The sequence below is a fragment of the Ambystoma mexicanum genome, chromosome 2p, assembly GCF_040938575.1.
Source record: "Ambystoma mexicanum isolate Mex_15411 chromosome 2p, UKY_AmexF1_1, whole genome shotgun sequence".
Lineage (NCBI taxonomy): Eukaryota > Metazoa > Chordata > Amphibia > Caudata > Ambystomatidae > Ambystoma > Ambystoma mexicanum.
This window is the reverse complement of record NC_090923.1, coordinates 759,936,567-759,955,119: the sequence shown is the minus strand read 5'-3', so window position 1 is coordinate 759,955,119 and position 18,553 is coordinate 759,936,567. Positions and strand designations below refer to the sequence as shown.

Below are 18,553 nucleotides of genomic sequence, written 5' to 3'. Positions count from 1 at the left end.
TTCCATGTCTTCCTGATAAAATGGCTGTTTCGTTTTTACCAACGCCATCCTCTGTGGTACCTCTGTTCTCAACTTTAATCCAATAAGTGAGACTTACAAAGAATACTAATTCGTCATACGAATAGTCATCCCTAAATAGTTCCTTGTCTGTCTATATCCTTCATTGAGGGCTATCACTGGTCTTCATCCCCTTGTCTCATCGTCTGTCTCATAAAGCATCACCATTTCTTCTCTTACCACTGCTGCTTTTAAATCCAGAGGAATAACTTGCCCTTCCTCATCCATAGGAATTTCTGGCCTGAACAGAAATGTATCGGCCATCCTTATTATTTTCTGCCAGTTTAGGTAACCATGATAATGGAACGGACACTCCATACAAAAATACATCCTCCTCTAGAGGGACTCCCTTGAGGCTTTCTTTCCTGCAAAGGCTTATATGAATTCCCTCACATTGACATAATGTATCCCTGGGTTTGAACACACTGTGCCTTCGTCAGTAAAGGATATTGTCATTAAGTTTTGTCATTAAATCACTTTTTAGTATATTCACTGGTGTCGGTTTAGAGTATAGCAATGGCATAGACCTGTTGTTCCCTTATTGAAATGGGTAATTAGTCTGTAAATGGAATTAAACCGGTCACCCAAGAAAATCCCTGAGCATTCATGCAATGCCTGACATTGGATATTTTCCCTCATGGGCACAGGAACGAGTCGCTCCAGTGTCTTAAGGAAATGAGAATGTCTTGCCTCCTATCATCACCTTGACCCTTGGTTCTTCTTTGGGGTCTGGTGTTATAGATCGTACTGAACACATCAGGTCAACATGTGGGCTATCCTATTGTGGGTATAAATTCATCCCTGTGCCTTGTGTGGCTCCCGTGTCCATTTGCCATTGTGATGCGTCGGTCTGTTGCATTGGGATGTATTGTATTTGTTGAATGGGTGCATATTGCATTTGCATATGTCTTTACTGTTGCTGCCCCTGTAATGACTGTCTGCATTGGTGCTTGTTGGAATTGCTGTGGTTATGGCGCATATCCCTGATTTTGCTTGTGGTCTTGGCCAGAATATCCTTGTGAGTCTGTATTACATTGTGGAGCATATCCTGTCCCTCTTCCTGGAGATTGCCAATTCTGTTGCATGCCTCCTCCAATTCTACATACTCTAGCCACATGTCCTATTTTTCAACAATTCCAACATGTCAAGGGCTGTCTGCCATTAAGTCCTCCCCTTCCTTGAGGGTTTTGATATCCTCCTCGAGGCCCATTCCCTCAGCCTCTTGGCATTTAATCATACTGCCTCTTGGCATATAATATACCCGCTCTGATCTTGGGCATTAGCTATATTTTGCTGTGGGAACTGCATCACTTGTGCTTCCCTCATTACTTGTCAACACTGCCCTCTCTATGGTGAACTTTGATAATATTTGCTTTCTACCCTCCGCTCTCTTCTTGTCTTTCTCTTTTAGCATTTGCAATAATGCACGATTGCCAATTGTATTTCTGGCCATGGTTTTGCTTCCATTCCCACCCGCTTTTTAATTACCTTTGTACAGGCTCTGGTAGTCCCTGACATATGTGGCAAAATAATGCTACCGTTTTATCCCACGGTTGGTGCGTCTCCGAGCTCCTCATCCTGAATAAAAGCAATGGGGTCATTATCACCCCAATATCCGATGTATCTGGCTGTTGAACTCAAATCTCCGCTTTACAGTTATTGAATGGCACTCCATTGTGCGCTGTGTTTTGTGCAGTTACTCTTGGATACCCTGCTCCCTTCCAAATGTCATCAGATCTCTTCCCTAGGATGGCTGACGAGCCTTTTATGTCGCCTCTCTCTAATTGCTTAATCCTTTCCCCGCACCGGAAGTTAAACTCGGCAGTGTGCACTTTAAATGTTCCTTATCCATCTGGTGGGCCATGGTATACTTTGTGGTCAACCCCCGTCCCCTTTCTCTAATAGTGGAAACTGTGAAAACCCTGATCCTTTGTCATACTTATCCCCCACACTTCTTGTCTTCCAGACAGCATTATCATTGCCTGCTTGTTTTCTCCCTGGCAATGCCCTTAGTCTACTCACATAGGGCAGGGACACATCCACTGTACTGTAAGATTGTCCTTGTGGTCGTTTAGTATATGGGATTGGTTTCAGTGTTTTTCTTGTAGGATCTTCTAGATCTAACCATTTTACCCTTTATCTACACTTGATTCTCTCGAAAATCCATATGCACCTTCTTCTCGTGTCTCCTTATTTTGTTTCATTTCCTCATCTGACATTATTATGCCCCAACTCGTATGACATTTTCCACTTCCGCTTCCTCAAGATCTAACCCACTTAAGGATATAGTTCTATGATTGTCTGGTCTAGCGTCATCCAAGCTTCCTCCTGTTCCCCCGAAGGACACTTCTTGTTCTATACCCTTCCTTAGCCCTCATTTGTGTACATAGTTTCCTCATTCTTGTTCCCATAGTCTCTGTACCTTCCTCTCTCCATGTTGGCATATATAATGGTCCTCGCCACCCTCCACGGGACGGTTGTGACCCCCTCATTCTTTGGTTCGCTCTTTCGTTTCTATGGATATGTTTCTACGGCACAAATATTAAATCTCATCTTTAAATCCCCTACTTTGTTTAATTTCTTCCTCTCTTCTCCTTATTACCCTTAATTCCTCTTCCTCTGGCATTCTTTGTAAGCTACATGTTTTAAATCTGTGGGCTTCTATTTCTTCTTGTTTCTCTTCTTCTAGCCTCTCCTTCTCCCTTTGCCTCATGTTTTCTTCGTTCTTCCCTTTACTTAAATTCCTTGCCCCTTAAATTCCTTGTCCCTTTCTTTTTTGTATAGCCTCTCCTTCCTTCTTTCGCTTTATCTTGCTCTTCCTTTTCCTTTTTCTTGAACTCCATCAATACTGTCGTAGAACCTGAGCAATATTTGTACTCGCATTCATTCTGTACTATTGCCGTACCCTTAGCTAGATCTGTTAATCTTCTTTGTTTCTCTACCTCTTCCTCCATCTCTTCGTCTCTCTATTTGTTCTGTCCTTTTTTTCATCACAATGTTTACTTTCATCGTGTGTTTGTGTATATTCACGTTTTCTACTTACTTTGTCTCTTCACTAGTATAGGCAGGGGGTTCGTATTGTGGATTAACATACCCTGCTGCTGCTTTCAGTTCCTTGCGAGGGTAAAATTTCTTTATTTTCTATGCCTTTTTTTTTTCTCAGGAGGGGAAAGAGGCGCTCAAGGCGTTATCCACTTCCTATAGACTGGGGTCTACTTTCTCATTCTGGTACATTTTCCAAAGTTCTAATACTGCCAATCTAATCTGTAGCTTCTCTCCCTTATGCGTGGCATGTCAATATGTCGCCAGGTTACATAATACAGTATTTGACAGTGATCCTTCTGGAGGCCAGGGCATACATATCTTATTGGTTGCGCCCTTAACCCATTCGGAATGGTACTGCATAAACTTGGCTATATATCTTGGTAGCATTCTGTACAGGTGTGCGAGAGGTGTTTCTTCCATTGCGACAAGCCAATTCAGACTGTCAATACTTAATTGATTTTTTTTTTTTCCTTTTACTTCCAAATTAATTATATAGTTTCAACATATGAGTAGGCACCATCAATTGCCACTCGTATTCCAGGAGATCGGAATATTTGACCGACCTTCACTTTCCGTTAATTTTTTTTATATCGTTCTTTGTTTTTTTTAAATTTTTAGTATTGTCAAACTGTCTTTTTTTACTTCTATTTTGGTTTCGTCCAATTCTAGCTTTTTGATCGACTTCGATCCTTTGTCAAAGTGTAAGACTTTTCTTTTTATTTACGCTATTCTTCCTTTTTTGTTTTTTAAACAATTCTCCAGTTATGGTAAGCTAAGCAACCATAACTCGAGCTACCACTGTGCACTGCTAAAACTAACACCCATGACATGAAAGATTACCTCACAAATATTGCTCAAAAGCAGCACTGCAGGCATGTTACGAACTTCAAACAAGTACATACAGTTCATGCATACACCCAGGATGCCTGTCTATTACCTTGCACACTTATACCGTAGCCTACTGCACTTCTTTGTACAAAGAGACCTTCTGCCATAGTGTTTGCGTACACACCAAAACCACAACCTTTATTCAGCAGTGTCTTTCGCTCCACAGTTTCATTTCCATGGCTCCCATCCTCAAAATGGCTGGATTTGGTATGTGTAATTGTGAAAGTACAGCTATTAAGGATTTCAATCAGGCGACGCACACCTTGGACTCGGCCTAGTATGCAGCACACGACTGAAATGCTCATCTTTTTATGTTAGATTCAATATTGAGATGGTACACCACTTATCACACCCCCTTTTCAAATACCCCGGGTCACAATGCACCATGAACTAGGCTGGTTGATAAAATATAATATTTATTTGAAAATTAAAAGAAATCATAATATGGGCCAGCGATCACCAATGGGGGGGTGGTAATAATAATAGGAATGTAAGCAGTGCACTTAGTTTAACCTTCTATTGACACATCTACAAAACATCAGGAAATAGGGGCACTTTTTGATTTTAGGAAAGATAGCACTCAAGTTAGAATTTCCCCCTGCAAGGTTCCCTCCACCCACAAATAATCAATTCTGAGTGGATTAACAGAAGCAGCAGATAATCAGGAATGTTAATGGTAAAGGAAGTTTGTACCGTGCACTATCACTACCGGAGTGGTCCCCTGGCAGAATGACAAATAGGAAACCGAATTGAAATCTGACCTTCCCTCCCCAAATAAGAGAAAAATTGATTTCAAACCCTTTGCAATGCTAAGAATGACACTCCGAAATGGATGGATGAATGAATGTGTGTAAAAACCTTAAAGCAGATAAAATGTTTCACTAAGGCAACAATGAAAATATACTTACGATCCCTAAGAATGGATAACCAAGAGCATACAGTTCAAAAATGAGTGGCATGGTTTAAAGCATGTTGCAGCAAATGAAATGTTGGAAACTTTGCAAATTTTGCAATTCCTGCCTGAAATTCCCAACGTTTTTTTATAAAACGCGTGAAATACACTGATTTGAAGTTTGTAATGATGTGTTATTTATATAGTGCCTTAATCCAGAGCGCTTTACAGAGCACATATTTCCATACAATATCATCAACTGAAATTGATATTTATGTTGGGGGGATAGCTATAGATCACGGGTACAATATGGAAGTGAAATTAAGTCTCTAGCTGTTAAATTGAATGAGTTATGCAAGATCTAGAAAGGTGCGTTTTGAGTAAAATAAAGCGGTGAAAAAGGAAAGGAAATCAGTTTTGACAAACAGTTTTACTCTACACTAGAGTATTCAGGCTAGGCCACCAAAGAGGGACACCGTAAGCTCCAAGGTTGATTTGCGAGTTAATCCCTAGTACCTCAGCGCCTAACCCCAGCAGAACCAGTCCGATCAATCGAAATAGGACTAAGGGCTTAGGATTTACACAAGGCAGAATTACTAAAGAGATGGCGCGAGCACTAGAACTCAAAGGCAGATTTGCAAGAATGATTCTGTCGGTATTACAAGTTAACAGGGTAAGGATAGGATGACTTAGAGAGGGGAACTAAGGACAAGGCAAGGTATACTATGGTTTTCTATGGTTACTGTTGATGCTCGCAGTCCACTTTAGTTAGGATGTTGGGACAGTCGGCATTCTGGTCACCACACAGATCTGGTCTAACAAAGGACAGCCAGACAAAATCAGCGGGACAGGATCAGCTGGACAGTTCTGGTTACCGAGTAGCACTTCTGGACTGGCGGGCAATACTGGTCACTGTATACTACAGGTTAGCTGGATAGCAGGATTGCAGCAAGCATGCAGTTAGTGGGATCAGGATGCTTCCCAAAAACACCACAGCTTTTCCCTTTGGTTATTTGGGAATTTTAGTGGTTTTCAGATTTGAGGCTTTACTGGGAATGTGTCACGCTCACCTGAGTCTCCGCAGGAGCGATGGAGTTTGCCGACCTCTGCCCTGCCCTCTCCTAACCCGGAATACTGGGAGTTCTACTTGTAAGGAGAATGACGGGTTAGTGAGTGGTGCTACCCTAACCCAGGGAACCTTTCCCTCCCTCTTTGTGCTGAAATATAGTGTCTGGGGGCTCACCTCTTAGTTTGGAATTGCAAGCTCTCCGTCCTGCCTCTGCAGGGGCGCTATGGTGTGGGTCAGCTGGCTGTCGCGCTGACTTGGTGCTGGTTTTGCTGGTTTTGCTGGTTTTGCTGGTTTTGCTGGTTTTGCTGGTTGCTGCGCTGGTACTGCAATGCAAACACCACAGTTTATTTTGGTTGGTGAAGTCTTGTGCTCCTAAAGAGTGTCCCAAGGCCAGTTACCTCACTGGACCCTTCGTACTGCGGGAATAGCAGATGTGCAGAAATGGATCCCTTTTCGGATCAGGTAAGTGCTATATGTCCTTGGAATCCCAGTTGCTTCACTGGGTTCAAGCATGTGAAAAAAATTTAGGTTCGTATTGTCTATGAATGTTTTTGCCAAGAATGTGTCTTCACGTTCTAACCTGTCTTTCCTTGTTCTTTTCTCTTTGCAGGTTGCTAAAAAATCCCTCGGGGACAGAAAATCCGGAAGGGCTTGCAGAGAAGACGAGCGGGGGTGACTTGTTGGTCCGCGAGTGGAAAAGAAGTCGCGAAACCTCCGGACGAGCGCTGAAAAGCTGAGTAGGATGGTGTAAATCCGGAACTGGGTGGTAGGTCTGTGACAAAGTCCATGGAGACGGCGTGCCAGGGTGTGGGGGGTATCACCAGTGGTTGTAATAAACTGGTGGGTCTTTGTCTTGAGGCCTTGTTCTGAGCACATGTTCCACATGAGTTGACAAAGTCGTGGGTGTCTTGTCGCCAAGTTGGCCACCAGTAGGATCTTTCAATTTCTTCAGCAGTCTTTGCCACTCCTGGGTGCCCTTCAATTAGTGAATTGTGGTAGTTAGTATTTCTTCCTGCAAGGTGCGCGTTGGAAGGTAAAGACGATCTCGGTAATACGGTGGAGTCCTTGATGGAAAAGTTTACTCCCTTGTTTCTCCATTTTTGTAATTCTCTTACGGACAGGCTGTCCTTTATCTTCTGCTTGAATGCCTCCCATGAAGAATCATCTCCATACAGACCCAGGATCTTGTCACCAGGGATGATGTCCACCGGATCAGGAATGCTGTAAGCTTGTTCCCCTTTGCTGATGCTTGATAAAGCGTCTGCCTTCCCATTTTTTACTCCGGGCCGGTAAGTGATCACAAAATCATATTCTTATAGGAACAGAGCCCAGCAAAGCTGTCGGGATGATTGTGCTTTAGCTGAGCGCAAGTACTGGAGATTTCGATGATCAGTTATTATGGTGATGGTATGCTTGGCTCCGAGTAAATAATGCTGCCTTAATAGCAAGCAGTTCCTTATCCGTGGCTGCGTAATTCAGTTCGGCTGGAGAAAATGTCTTTGACCAGAAAGCCACGGGGTGAAGATGACCTGTGTTGGGATTCCGTTGGGATAAGACCGCTCCCATGGCTACACTTGAAGCGTCAGTTTCAACGATGTAAGGGAGGTCTGGTTGTGGATGTTGTAATACGGGGGCTGACATAAATCTGCTCTTTAGAGCACAGAATGCCTCTTCTGCTGCTGAAGTCCATTCAAATTTTCGGTGCTTGCGTAGGAGAGTAATGACAGGATGCACCATGTGCAAAAATCCTGGTATAAAACGTCGGTAGAAGTTCGCAAAGCCAAGAAAGCTCTGCACTCCCTTTAGAGACGAGGGTGATGGCCAAGTGAGGATCGCCTCTACTTTCCTGTTGTCCATTCGGATCCCTTGTGGTGACAACACGAATCCTAGAAACTCGACTTCGGTGACATGGAAGGAGCATTTGTCAAGCTTGGCATATAGGTGGTTTTCGCGTAACTTGTGGAGAACTGCTTGCGCATGTGCTACATGTTCTTGTACGGTAGCCTGAGTAAATGAGGATGTCATCTATGTACACTACGGCACATATGTCTAACAGTTCTCGCAGGACATCATTCATGAAGTGTTGGAATGCCGCTGGCGCATTCCATAGCCCGAATGGCATTACCTGAAACTCGTAGAGGCCGTACCCGGTGCGGAACGCGGTCTTCCATTCATCACCCTCCTTTACGCGCACCAGGTGATGGGCCCCTCAAAGATCCAGCTTCGTTAACACTTGCGCTTGTCGTACTTGGTCGAGCAACACGGGTATTAGCCGTAACTGGTACCGGTTCTTTACGGTGACCTGGTTTAATGTGCGATAATCGATGCACGTTCTTAGGTCCCCCTCCTTCTTTGGGACGAAGAAGAGGGGAGAAGCCGCGGGGGATTTGAAAGGGCGAATAAAACAGTTTGTGAGATACTGGTCCAAGTAGGTCTTTAGATGGGCGTTTTCCCCTACTGTCAGGGCATATATACGACTGCATGGGACCTTTGCCCCCGGTACCAGGTCTATCTGGCAGTCATAGGAACGATGCAGGGGCAGTATATTATTGGCTTGTTTTTTGGCAAATACGTCTTGAAAGTCCTGGTATTCTTTGGGTAAGGCCCCTAGTATTCCTAATACTGGGAGTGTCTTCTGAGATGCAGATATCGGATGTTTTGGTGCCTGACCTGACTCATAACAGTGTCTGCAGTCCCTGGGAAAGGTTAACGACCTACTACGCCAATCTATGAGCGGGTTGTGTTTCTCGAGCCAAGGTATACCAAGGATCATCTGAAATTGTGGGGCCGAAATCCGATCAAATGAAATTTGTTCCTTATGCCCGTCTTGACAGGGCATAATAACCTTTGCAGTACAACGGGTAACCGGGCCTGATAGTAGCTGAGTTCCGTCGACAGCAGTTACATTGTCTACAACTTCCTTTGCACAGACTGGTAAAAACGATTTTGTCTGCTGTCTCCAAGTCCAAATAATTCCCAATGGCTCCGCTATCCACAAATGCTTCAAGTGCGTGTAACCTGGAGGGCTGGCGTTGGTCCACGATTGTCACCGGGATGGTGAAGTGGGAGGCCAAGGTATTCTTAGTTGCGCTCGACAAACCGACCTCTGTTTGTCGGGCGTTGGAGTTTTCCACCTCGGTTGCTTCCTTTGCTCAGTCTATAGCTTCAACTGTCTTTCGAGGGGGTTTGCCGGGCAATTACGGAGAAAATTGCCAGATTGTCCACAGTACAAGCATAACTGCTCTTGCCGCCTTCTGTCACGTTCTGCCTTGGTGAGTGGACCTCGAACTCCACCCACTTGCATGGGTTCAGGATGTGCTTCCATGGGCTGGTGAATCGGCGTCTCTTTGGGCTGCATGTAGAACGCCCTGCTCTCGGAGCGTGTGCGGTCGGCCCTCCGGGTTTGTAAACAGTGATCAAGCTGAATTGCTAGGTCAATGTATTCGGCGCACCCAGCAGGCGGGTTGACTACTTGTGCCAGGACGTCTTTGAGTTCCCCTCGTAGACCTCGGTAAAATAGAGTTGTACGTTTTCCTTTGGGCCAGTTTGTTTCGGCTACCAGACGATTAAAAGTTGCTACATAAGCCAAAAGATCCTGATTTCCTTGCCGAAGAGATAACAACTCGTCATCCGAGGCCTGTCCTTGTATGCTATGATTGAAGAGCTTTTCCAACTCAACGCTGGAAACCGGCAAAATTCCAGAGCAAAGGGTCGTCCCTGTTGACTAACGGCACGGACCAGTCTGCGGTATGCACCCTCCCCCAAGTATGCCAACACAAAGGCCACTTTTGATTGGTCTGTGGGGAACAACCCGGGTTTGCACAGGAAATGTAAAAGACACTGGTTCACGAAAGCTCCGGAGGTGCCAGTGATATGTTGCCTGGAAGGACTACTTGTGCTGGTGCTGCTATGGGTTGAGGTGGTGACGTTGGCGCGTAGCCGTGGCTCCTCCTGGCAACAGAGCTAATCCCGCTCGAGTCTGTAGTAATTGGCGAGCAATCTTGTGTGTTTTGTCTCTGTTCACGCCTCAAGGCGCTTGTCTCAGAACGGGCTGCATGCATCTCAGCCCGCAGCTCCCCCAATAACTGTGACAGCTGATCTACCTCCAAGGTCTCCATCGCTCAGCCGGAGGTGTTTTAGGGTTGGCTTTGTGTTCTGTCACGCTCACCTGAGTCTCCGCAGGAGCGATGGAGTTTGCCGACCGCTGCCCTGCCCTCTCCGCACTCGAAATACTGGGAGTTCTACCTGTAAGGAGAATGACTGGTTAGTGAGCGGTGCTACCCTAACCCAGGGAACCTTTCCCCACCTCTGTGTGCTGAAATATAGTGTCTGGGGGCTCACCTCTTAGTTTGGAATGGCGAGCTCTCCGTCCTGCCTCTGGAGGGGCGCTATGGTGTGGGTCAGTTGGCTATTGCGCTGACTTGGTGCTGGTTTCTGCACTGGTACTCCGATGTAAACACCACAGTTTATTTTGGATAGTGAAGTCTTGTGCTCCTAAAGAGTGTCCCAAGGCCAGTTACCTCACTGGACCCTTCATACTGCGGGAATAGCAGATCGTGCAGAAACGGATCCCTTTTCGGATCAGGTAAGTGCTATATGTCCTTGGAATCCTAGTTGCTTCACTTGGTTAAAGCATGTGAAAAAGTTCAGGTTCGTATTGTCTATGAATGTTTTTGCCAAGAATGTGTCTTCAAGTTCTAACCTGTCTTTCCTTGTTCTTTTCTCTTTGCAGGTTGCCAAAAAATCACTCGGGGCCGGAAAATCCAGAAGCGCTTGCAGAGAACACAAGCAGGATTAACTTGTTGGTCCGCGAGTGGAAAAGCAGTTGCGAAACCTCCAGACGAGTGCTGAAAAGGTGAGTAGAAAACCGCTTATCAGTTTACGCCTCTGTTCTTCTCTTTTCAGGAGCGATGGTCACAGTGAAGAAGTTTGAACTGCCAGTCACAAGGGCTGAAGAATGCTGTAGAAATTTCAGGAACCAGGTAAGCGTGTGCTTGAAGCTACAGAAAGCACACGAAGCATGGGTTGCTCATTGGGCGTGGCTTTTATAGAGAGCCACGCCCGAAGACTAGAGTGTTCAACTTAGTTCTGGGTTGGCACAAAAGGATCCATACTAGTGGAAACAGGAAGTCTCATGTTATTCTATGGGAGTAGGGAGTACCAATGGATGAAATGGATATTAATCCTTGCTCGCCATGCTCTCGCCCACAGTGCTCCTGCCTGTTTTCCCCTCTTGCCATCATGAATTGAATATGAAGGTGACTTGGTAGTGCTAGCTAAGCTAGGGCCCATGACAGAATGTGACCAGCAATGCTTGGGTTTTGCAGTACACTGGAGCAGGATCAGCAATGTTTGGCCTTGTAGTTGGAGTCTGGATCTGGAAGATGACGGTACAGGAACGCAGCGCAGGAAATCGGGAAGAGTATATCTGGAGCCCTGTCGGGGACCCTTTTATATAGAGCATAGTGACATCATTGACTATATTGCTGGGCCGGCTTAGCTAAGCTCGCCTTTAAACAACTGGATTGGACAATCAATGTTGGTTGCCTCCCCTGGGTTGTAGCCAGTTTGAGGTTGTATTTTATGATCCAAAAAGACTTCCCACAGTTTTTTTTGCCAATAATAGTCATATCAGTATTTACACTTTTGTACAATGGTGGCACCTTAATAAATTGCATAATGAGGTCACATATTTTAGGTAAAGGACAGCCGTCCTATCCTGCAATCTGTGAGACATTATTTTGGACAGCTACTACTTTTTGATCATTTTAAGCATGAAAAGTTCAGCCTAAAATTCCATAACTTTATACATATATGGGGTTGATCATATGGTATGTAAGTATAGAAATTTACATTTGGGACATGAATGCTTTTCTTTTAATCTGCAATATTTTGTTACTTCTGTTCACTATGCAACAAGAAACCTATGACTTCTTAAAAGAGAGGCTTAAAATTACTTCGAAACAGTGAAATATTTACATTTTTCCAAGGTCCTGCTGCAGAAATAAGTCTTTAAAGTTTATTTCTGAAATGGTCTTTAGAAGTAAATTGCAGTCCTTTGTCTTGCCCTGGACCATTTCAGCTACCCCCAACTGTCACTTCCTTCAAAGCAAGGTGGGGGGTTTCTCATCTTAATTGAAGGTTTTATTGCCCCTTCACACTTCACAGGTTAGTCTCCCAGGACTTCTATTGTCCCAGCCTGGAGCACAGACGAATGTCTGACGAACGTGTGAACTTTCTTTGTCCTGGCCCATTCAAAGTGTTTTAAGCTGGCAATTATCACTCTCGTGTCCTGGAAGTTTATGGTGTACCTCCCTTCCTAGGGCCAAGTTTCAGGGCTGGCACTTGAATTACTAGTTTTTTTTCTTTTTTGGAGCTTTTAAACTCAGCACATGTGTCGTAATCTTTATTTTCCTATTTTGAGTCTTGAAGTAAAACAAACCTGTGGAATAACATAGCCTATTTGTGTATTATCACCAGCCACAACCCCCTTCACATCGCTAGGTAATGGTAGGCTTTCCTTCAACAGTTTACTTTTTAAATAGGCCATTTTTTTTCTTCAGTCAGCAAAGCCCATTTTTACACATGTTGAAAACTGGTAGCATTTCTTCCTTTAAATTCGGTTTGGCATCTGTCTTTCCATTATGGTTTAAACAACAGTCTGGACAAGGCAAATGTCCATCAAATTGACATGTGTACATACATCTCCGATTCCTTTTCAAACGTGGTTTTGACACTTTTTAGCCAAAGTTGAGCGCTTTTCCGTGTTTGATGCAGTACAGCTTTTGTTGGTTTTCAGGTTTTGGCTGGCACAGCCTGTCATTCTGGAATAAGGCTTGGTTTTGCTGAGGAACAGTGGGGATTTGCATGAGCATGGCAGGGCCTTATTAATCAGTAGTTGGAGGAAGAACGGATGGAAATGGCATCACATTTTTTAAGGTGAAAACGGGTTTCTTTTCAATGAATATTTTGGCTTTTGCAGCAAAGCAACCCTGCTTTTTCCACTTTCTTCCTTTTGCTGATGCCGTAACACACTGGCAATCTCCTTCGGTGTGCCCCCTTTGGTCCATCCTGCCCGATGTGTGCTTGGCAGGGTGGTGCAGCCATTTTAGTTTTTTGTTGCAAAATGCAGTTTGGAGCCATGGCGCTCACAGGAGCCAGCAGAGCCGTTTGGCTGTTTCTGCGCCAATGCAGCTTAGTGATGTGGGGCAATGCTGTTGATTGGGTCAATATATTCCACGGAGCATAATCTGCTAAGTTTCCGTGCTATGAAGGGGGTGGAGGAGTGTGAAACAGGGTAGGAGTTTGGGTCTGTAGTATTGTCTCAGAAAATATTTTTTTTATTTTTTTATCTTTTGATTTGTTAGTTTGCTTCTTCTCCTGACATTTCTACCGACTGAAGCTCCACACTTCTCTTACATGTCTACAGGATTCTCTGGAATGCTTCCTGCAGAGTGGCAAACAAAACAGCATGCCAATGGAGGTAAAATGAATGCCATTTCCATGGAACCACTGCAAATCTTGCTCTTTAATGCTGTCCTAGTCAGTGCAGAACATCCCAGCACTGCACATAAAGTCACACATGCTTCTGTTTATGAAACACCTCCTGGCCTCTGGCTGTGGACAAATTACAGCGGCATGCACCTCTTGGTGGTATGGATGAGAAAATCACCTTGACAGTCGGAAAAATTTGCATCACTGCTGTCATCAACTTCTTGAGGTGACAGAGCAAGCGTGAGCATGACATGTGCCCCAAATGTAGGGCTCCATAACGTACAACCACAACATCCACAGTACTTAGAGGCCACACATGTACAAAGGAGAACCATGGCACCGAAACCCCACTCATAGACTGTGCCCCAAAAAAGCCTCCACTCCTGCCAACTGGAAGTTAGTAGCAAAGCCTCTTTCCACGGCATACCTGTGCAGATCTTGCACAAAGTTATCACCCACGGTCAGCACTCTACGTCTGTCCATCTCTGCCAACCTCACTGCATCTAGGTTTGGGGAAATGATCACTGCCGCTTCCTGTGAACCACACCCTCGACACCTGATTGGATAATCCCCACAGTTCCATTTGCAGAGGTACCATGCTCAGAAAGGCAGAATGTACCACGTGCGTCTTCACAGCTACAGCAAGGTCCACACCCCAGTAAAGCAGAGGCAGTCCTTCTTCCGTGTCCACTATCCGTATCCCCTATTGTATTTGCAACACTCCCGCATTAGGTAGTATTAAATAGTCACACAAGCATGTAGCATTCACACCCAAGACGGCCGCATTGAACACTATCATTTCTGTACAGCACTGCAGACGTACCGTTACACACCCACAGTACACGTCTTGTGTCATGTGAAAGCACCTCCAGTTAACAATTCTCCAAACCTATCCACGCTTTCAGCATCCACATTAACCCAGCACCACAAACTGCAGGTAGCAATATTTATTTTCCTCACAGCACTCCACCAACTGCAAACATATAATACTTCAAAGTGCAGTACAGTAGTTGGTAATCTGCGAAATGTACACTACCCAAGCACATACACTATGCAGTTGAACCCTATGCACTGGTATACACACATTTTCTCACCACAGCACTCAGTAGACACACTGCAGAACTGTTAACTCCATAAGATCCTGCCATGCACTGGAACATTTACCATGTGCTAACAATGAGCACACCCATGGAATCAACCATGCATGCACAACTCGCAAACCATGCATGAAACGCAACAATCTGAAGAGTTGTTGCAAGCAACCCACATAGCTGTTCGTGTAAGGCCATGCATCCAAGACGCCAGGGCCTCACCACACACTAGTACACCCCATGTTTTTCTGCTCTTGTCATGTGTAATGCACTCCCCATCTGCAATTGCGCCGGCCAACTTTCACCCTGGCCACATCTTTGCATGCATTGCTCCATGACGTTGCATTGGCTGTGCTGAACGGTATGCGAGTGGCTGAGTACATTGTCGATATTGAAACTTTCTGATGCTGATGACTTCCTTTCATGGCGCAATATGTTAAAACACTTTCGAGGGGATTGGGTCCTCCGATGTATTCCATATCTATGACAGTAATCACCACAGCTGTGCTGCTTCGGAAAATCTTCCTGCGTCAATAGTGTCAATACGCTGTCCTCGAGGGCCTCCGTCGAGCCGACGTCACCGGATGTTAGAAGTAGGATGCACGACGCCCGTAGCCTCAGTTCTGGTTTTTCCGCGAACGTGTTCGCTTCAGAGATCTCGGCGCGCCTCGATTCTATCCTGTTCTTTCAGTTCTTCGAACCGGTTTCTTCATTGCTATCGAATATGTCGTCTTTGGCTTCTTCCACCCTGCGGTCCGGGTTTAAGAAGTGTTGGGTGTGTGGGTCCAAGATGTCTCTGACGGATACGCACGACGCTTGCCTCTAGTGCCTTGGGGAGGACCATGATACGGACTGTGTCGATTGCCAATCGCTCACTTCGAGGCCCTTGCGGGAGCATAAGAAGAAGCTGTTGGTCGGTAAGGTGGCCATGCCCCGGAGTCGCATTCCACTGGTCTTTCGACGGACGATTCGAGGGGCGACTCTCTGCATCGTCATCGTGAGTCCGGGGGTTCTCGGTCTGGGAGTCGGTCCCGCCATTCCTCTGCCTCTTTGAGGCACTCCAGGAAGCGCCGTCACATGTCGCCTTCCCCGTCCTCTTCCGAGGACACCGCCCGTAGGCGGGTAGCTTATCCCAACAAGCATTCCACTCCGGAGGAATGGGATTCGTTCCGAAAGGAGATGTTGCAGATTTCTCAATCGCAGGGCTCCGGTCCGGCCGCGCCATCTGAGGACGCCGGTCGAGGCTGCGCTAGAGACACCGCTTGTCCGCCTTCGGACTCGAGCAGTTGTTGTGACCACCATGCGCCTTCGAGGTCCCAGTCGGACGAGGATTGTCGCTCTAGGCATGCCCGTTCCAGGTCCCGGTCCTCGACGCCATCGAGACCGCAAGACTCTGTGAAGTCTTCGAAGAAGTCATCGGCGGCGCTGAGGTCGTCGACGGACTCTCGAGGCCCCGCCTCCGAGGAAGTCGTTGACGCCTAGGCTGTTGAGAGACACGCTCGGGGCTCCGCCCTCAAAGCCTGTGTCGAAGCTGTCGACGCCCATTCCGTCGACGCCTTTCAAGGCAGTCGTGTCGGAGGTACCCCATGGCACGGTGGCACCCCCAAGAAAGGCGATGGCCAAGGCTAAACATGTCTTTGTGCCTTTTTCTGTACCCTCTTTCCAGCCTCTAGATTATATTTCTGAGGTGGATGAGGGGTCTGAGGAAGGTGAGGTTCCTGCATTGGTGCCTGATGACATTGTTTCCGGTCACAGTCAACTTGAGGACCTGCGTCAGTCGCTGCACGACACCAGTGGTCTAGACACCTCTCCGGAGGTGGAGTTTGGTAGGCCGGAGAGTGGCACGCATGCCGAATCTTCATATCGGCGCCTCATGTCGAGGGTCACTGAATACCTGGGTTGGTCTGCCCCCCCCTTTTTTTTCAGCAGGATGACCTGACTGATATCCCGGACCAAGGTCCTCCTATTGACCCGGTGCTACCATTCCATATGGCCTTGTAGAGAAGGGTGGCTGCAGCTTGGACTGCTCCGGAGAGTCTTCCGGCAGTGAGCAAGTCCTTGCCGAGGAAATATCGCCCAGCCAGTGGCGACCCCTGCTACTTGACCACGCACCCTACTCCGGAGAGTTTGGTGGTGCAGGCAGCTATGGCCCCCGCAAAGCAGGCGTCGTACCCTACCATCCCTCCTGATGGGCACGACAAACGTTTTGACGGCTGGGCAAAGAAGGTATTTTCTTCTTGGGGTATGGCGCTTCAGGCTGCCAACTCCGTTTGTGTCGTGTCTCGTTTCACGCACACTTTGTGGAACTGTATTTCCCTAGCGGCTGATCATATTCCCGAAGGGGAGGAACAGGGTGGTTTCCTTGCTATCATGCAGGATGGCAAGGATGCCATGTGTGAATCCATTCAGTCGGGTCTGGACATGGTTGATTGCGTCAGCCGGTCCATGGTGGCGAGCACCGTAATGCGCAGGTTTGCGTGGTTGTGGAAGTAAGGGTTTGCTCCGGATGTGCAAGCCCGGCTCCTCAACATGCCCTTTGATGGTGACCATCTTTTTGGCAGCAAGGCTGAGAAGAGTCTCGAGAGGTTGCAGACCTCCAAAGCTGCAGCGAAATCGTTGGGTGCTGCAGTTCGCCAACCTCTGCCTTTTCATCCTAGGGGACAGCAATGGAGGGGAGGTTCCTTTCGATATTACTCATTTAGTAAATCGAGAGGAGCTGCAAGTAAAAGGGGCAACCGTAGGAGTGCCAGAGGTGGAAAACAAGGTACTCGAGGTGTCAAGGCCACGCGTGCAGTTGCCTCTTTGCCGCAGCCACTTCAGCTTAGTCATGAGGCCCATGCTTCTCTGGTTGGGGGACGGCTGGCACAGCATCTCGTAGAATGGCGTGCCATTACTTCAGATGTGTGGGTTCTGGAGATCATAGCCCACGGCTACTGTCTTCCTTTCCGGCAGAGGCCTCACGACAATCCACCAGGGAACCTCTCTTTGAAGAGTACGGATCCGCTCCTTGCGCAGGAAATTCAATCCCTGCTGGAGAAAGGCGCCATAGATCTGGTGCCTGTAGTGGAGAGGAACAAGGGATGGTATTCCCCTTATTTTTTGATTTCAAAGAAAGATGGAGGATTGAGACCCATCATGGACTTGCATGGTTTGAACAAGCTCCTCAGGAAGGACAAGTTCAAGGTGGTTACTCTTTCTCAAGTCCTCCAGGCCCTTCAACTTCAGGACTGGTTGGTGTCTCTCGACCTCAAGGACACATATTTTCATGTGCCCATCCATCCAAAGCACAAGAAGTACCTGAGGTTCGCTGTTGGCGACTCGCACTTTCAGTTTCGGGTCCTGCTGTTCGGATTGACCTCCGCCCCGAGGGTCTTCACCAAGCTCATGGTGGTGGTGGCAGCTCATCTCAGGAAAGGGGGGGCATTCACATCTACCCCTACCTGGACGATTGGTTGATCAGGGCGTGCTCTCCCGAGCAAGTCCTGGATCATCTGTCCGTCACCTGCCACTCCCTTCACAAGCTGGGCTTCTCCCTCAACTTGAAGTCTCACTTGATGCCAACTCAGCGGCTCCAGTACATCGGAGCAGTGCTCGACACGTCCCTGGGGCAGTGTTTTCCGCTCCAGGTGAGGGCTCTTCACATTCAGCAGATAGTACACAAGATTCGACATGCCCAGAGTCTCCCAGCATTCGAGTTCTTGAGGCTGCTTGGCCTCATGGCATCCTGCATTCTTCTGGTGCCAGAGGCCCGACTGCGGATGAGATCTTTGCAGTGGGCTCTCAAGATGCAGTGGTCACAGTCCTCTGGCAGGATGTCGGACCCCGTTCAGGTGACGCCCTCGGTCGCTCGGGACCTTCTGTGGTGGGCCGACGAAGGCAATATGAGGGGAGGGGGCTCCATTTTGGCTGCCCTGGCCGGAGGTGACGATCGTGATGGACGCATCCCTCACGGGATGGGGAGCCATGCCAACGAGCTGACAGTCAGCGGTCGTTGGGTCTCCGTCGGAGTCCAGACTC

General features: G+C 47.0%; 1 protein-coding gene across 2 annotated transcripts in view; it reads left to right on the top strand.

The window, feature by feature from the left end:
* Window positions 1–18,553, top strand: part of CCDC97 (coiled-coil domain containing 97) — a 114,303-nt gene that overhangs the window by 45,214 nt on the left and 50,536 nt on the right. The window contains exon 3 of one of the 2 annotated variants that reach the window (XM_069644401.1): window positions 13,381–13,434. The exons of the other annotated variant lie outside the window; for it this stretch is intronic. Coding sequence (XP_069500502.1) covers window positions 13,381–13,434 — 54 coding nt within the window. The remainder of the gene's footprint in view (window positions 1–13,380; window positions 13,435–18,553) is intronic. 2 annotated transcript variants of the gene reach the window in all.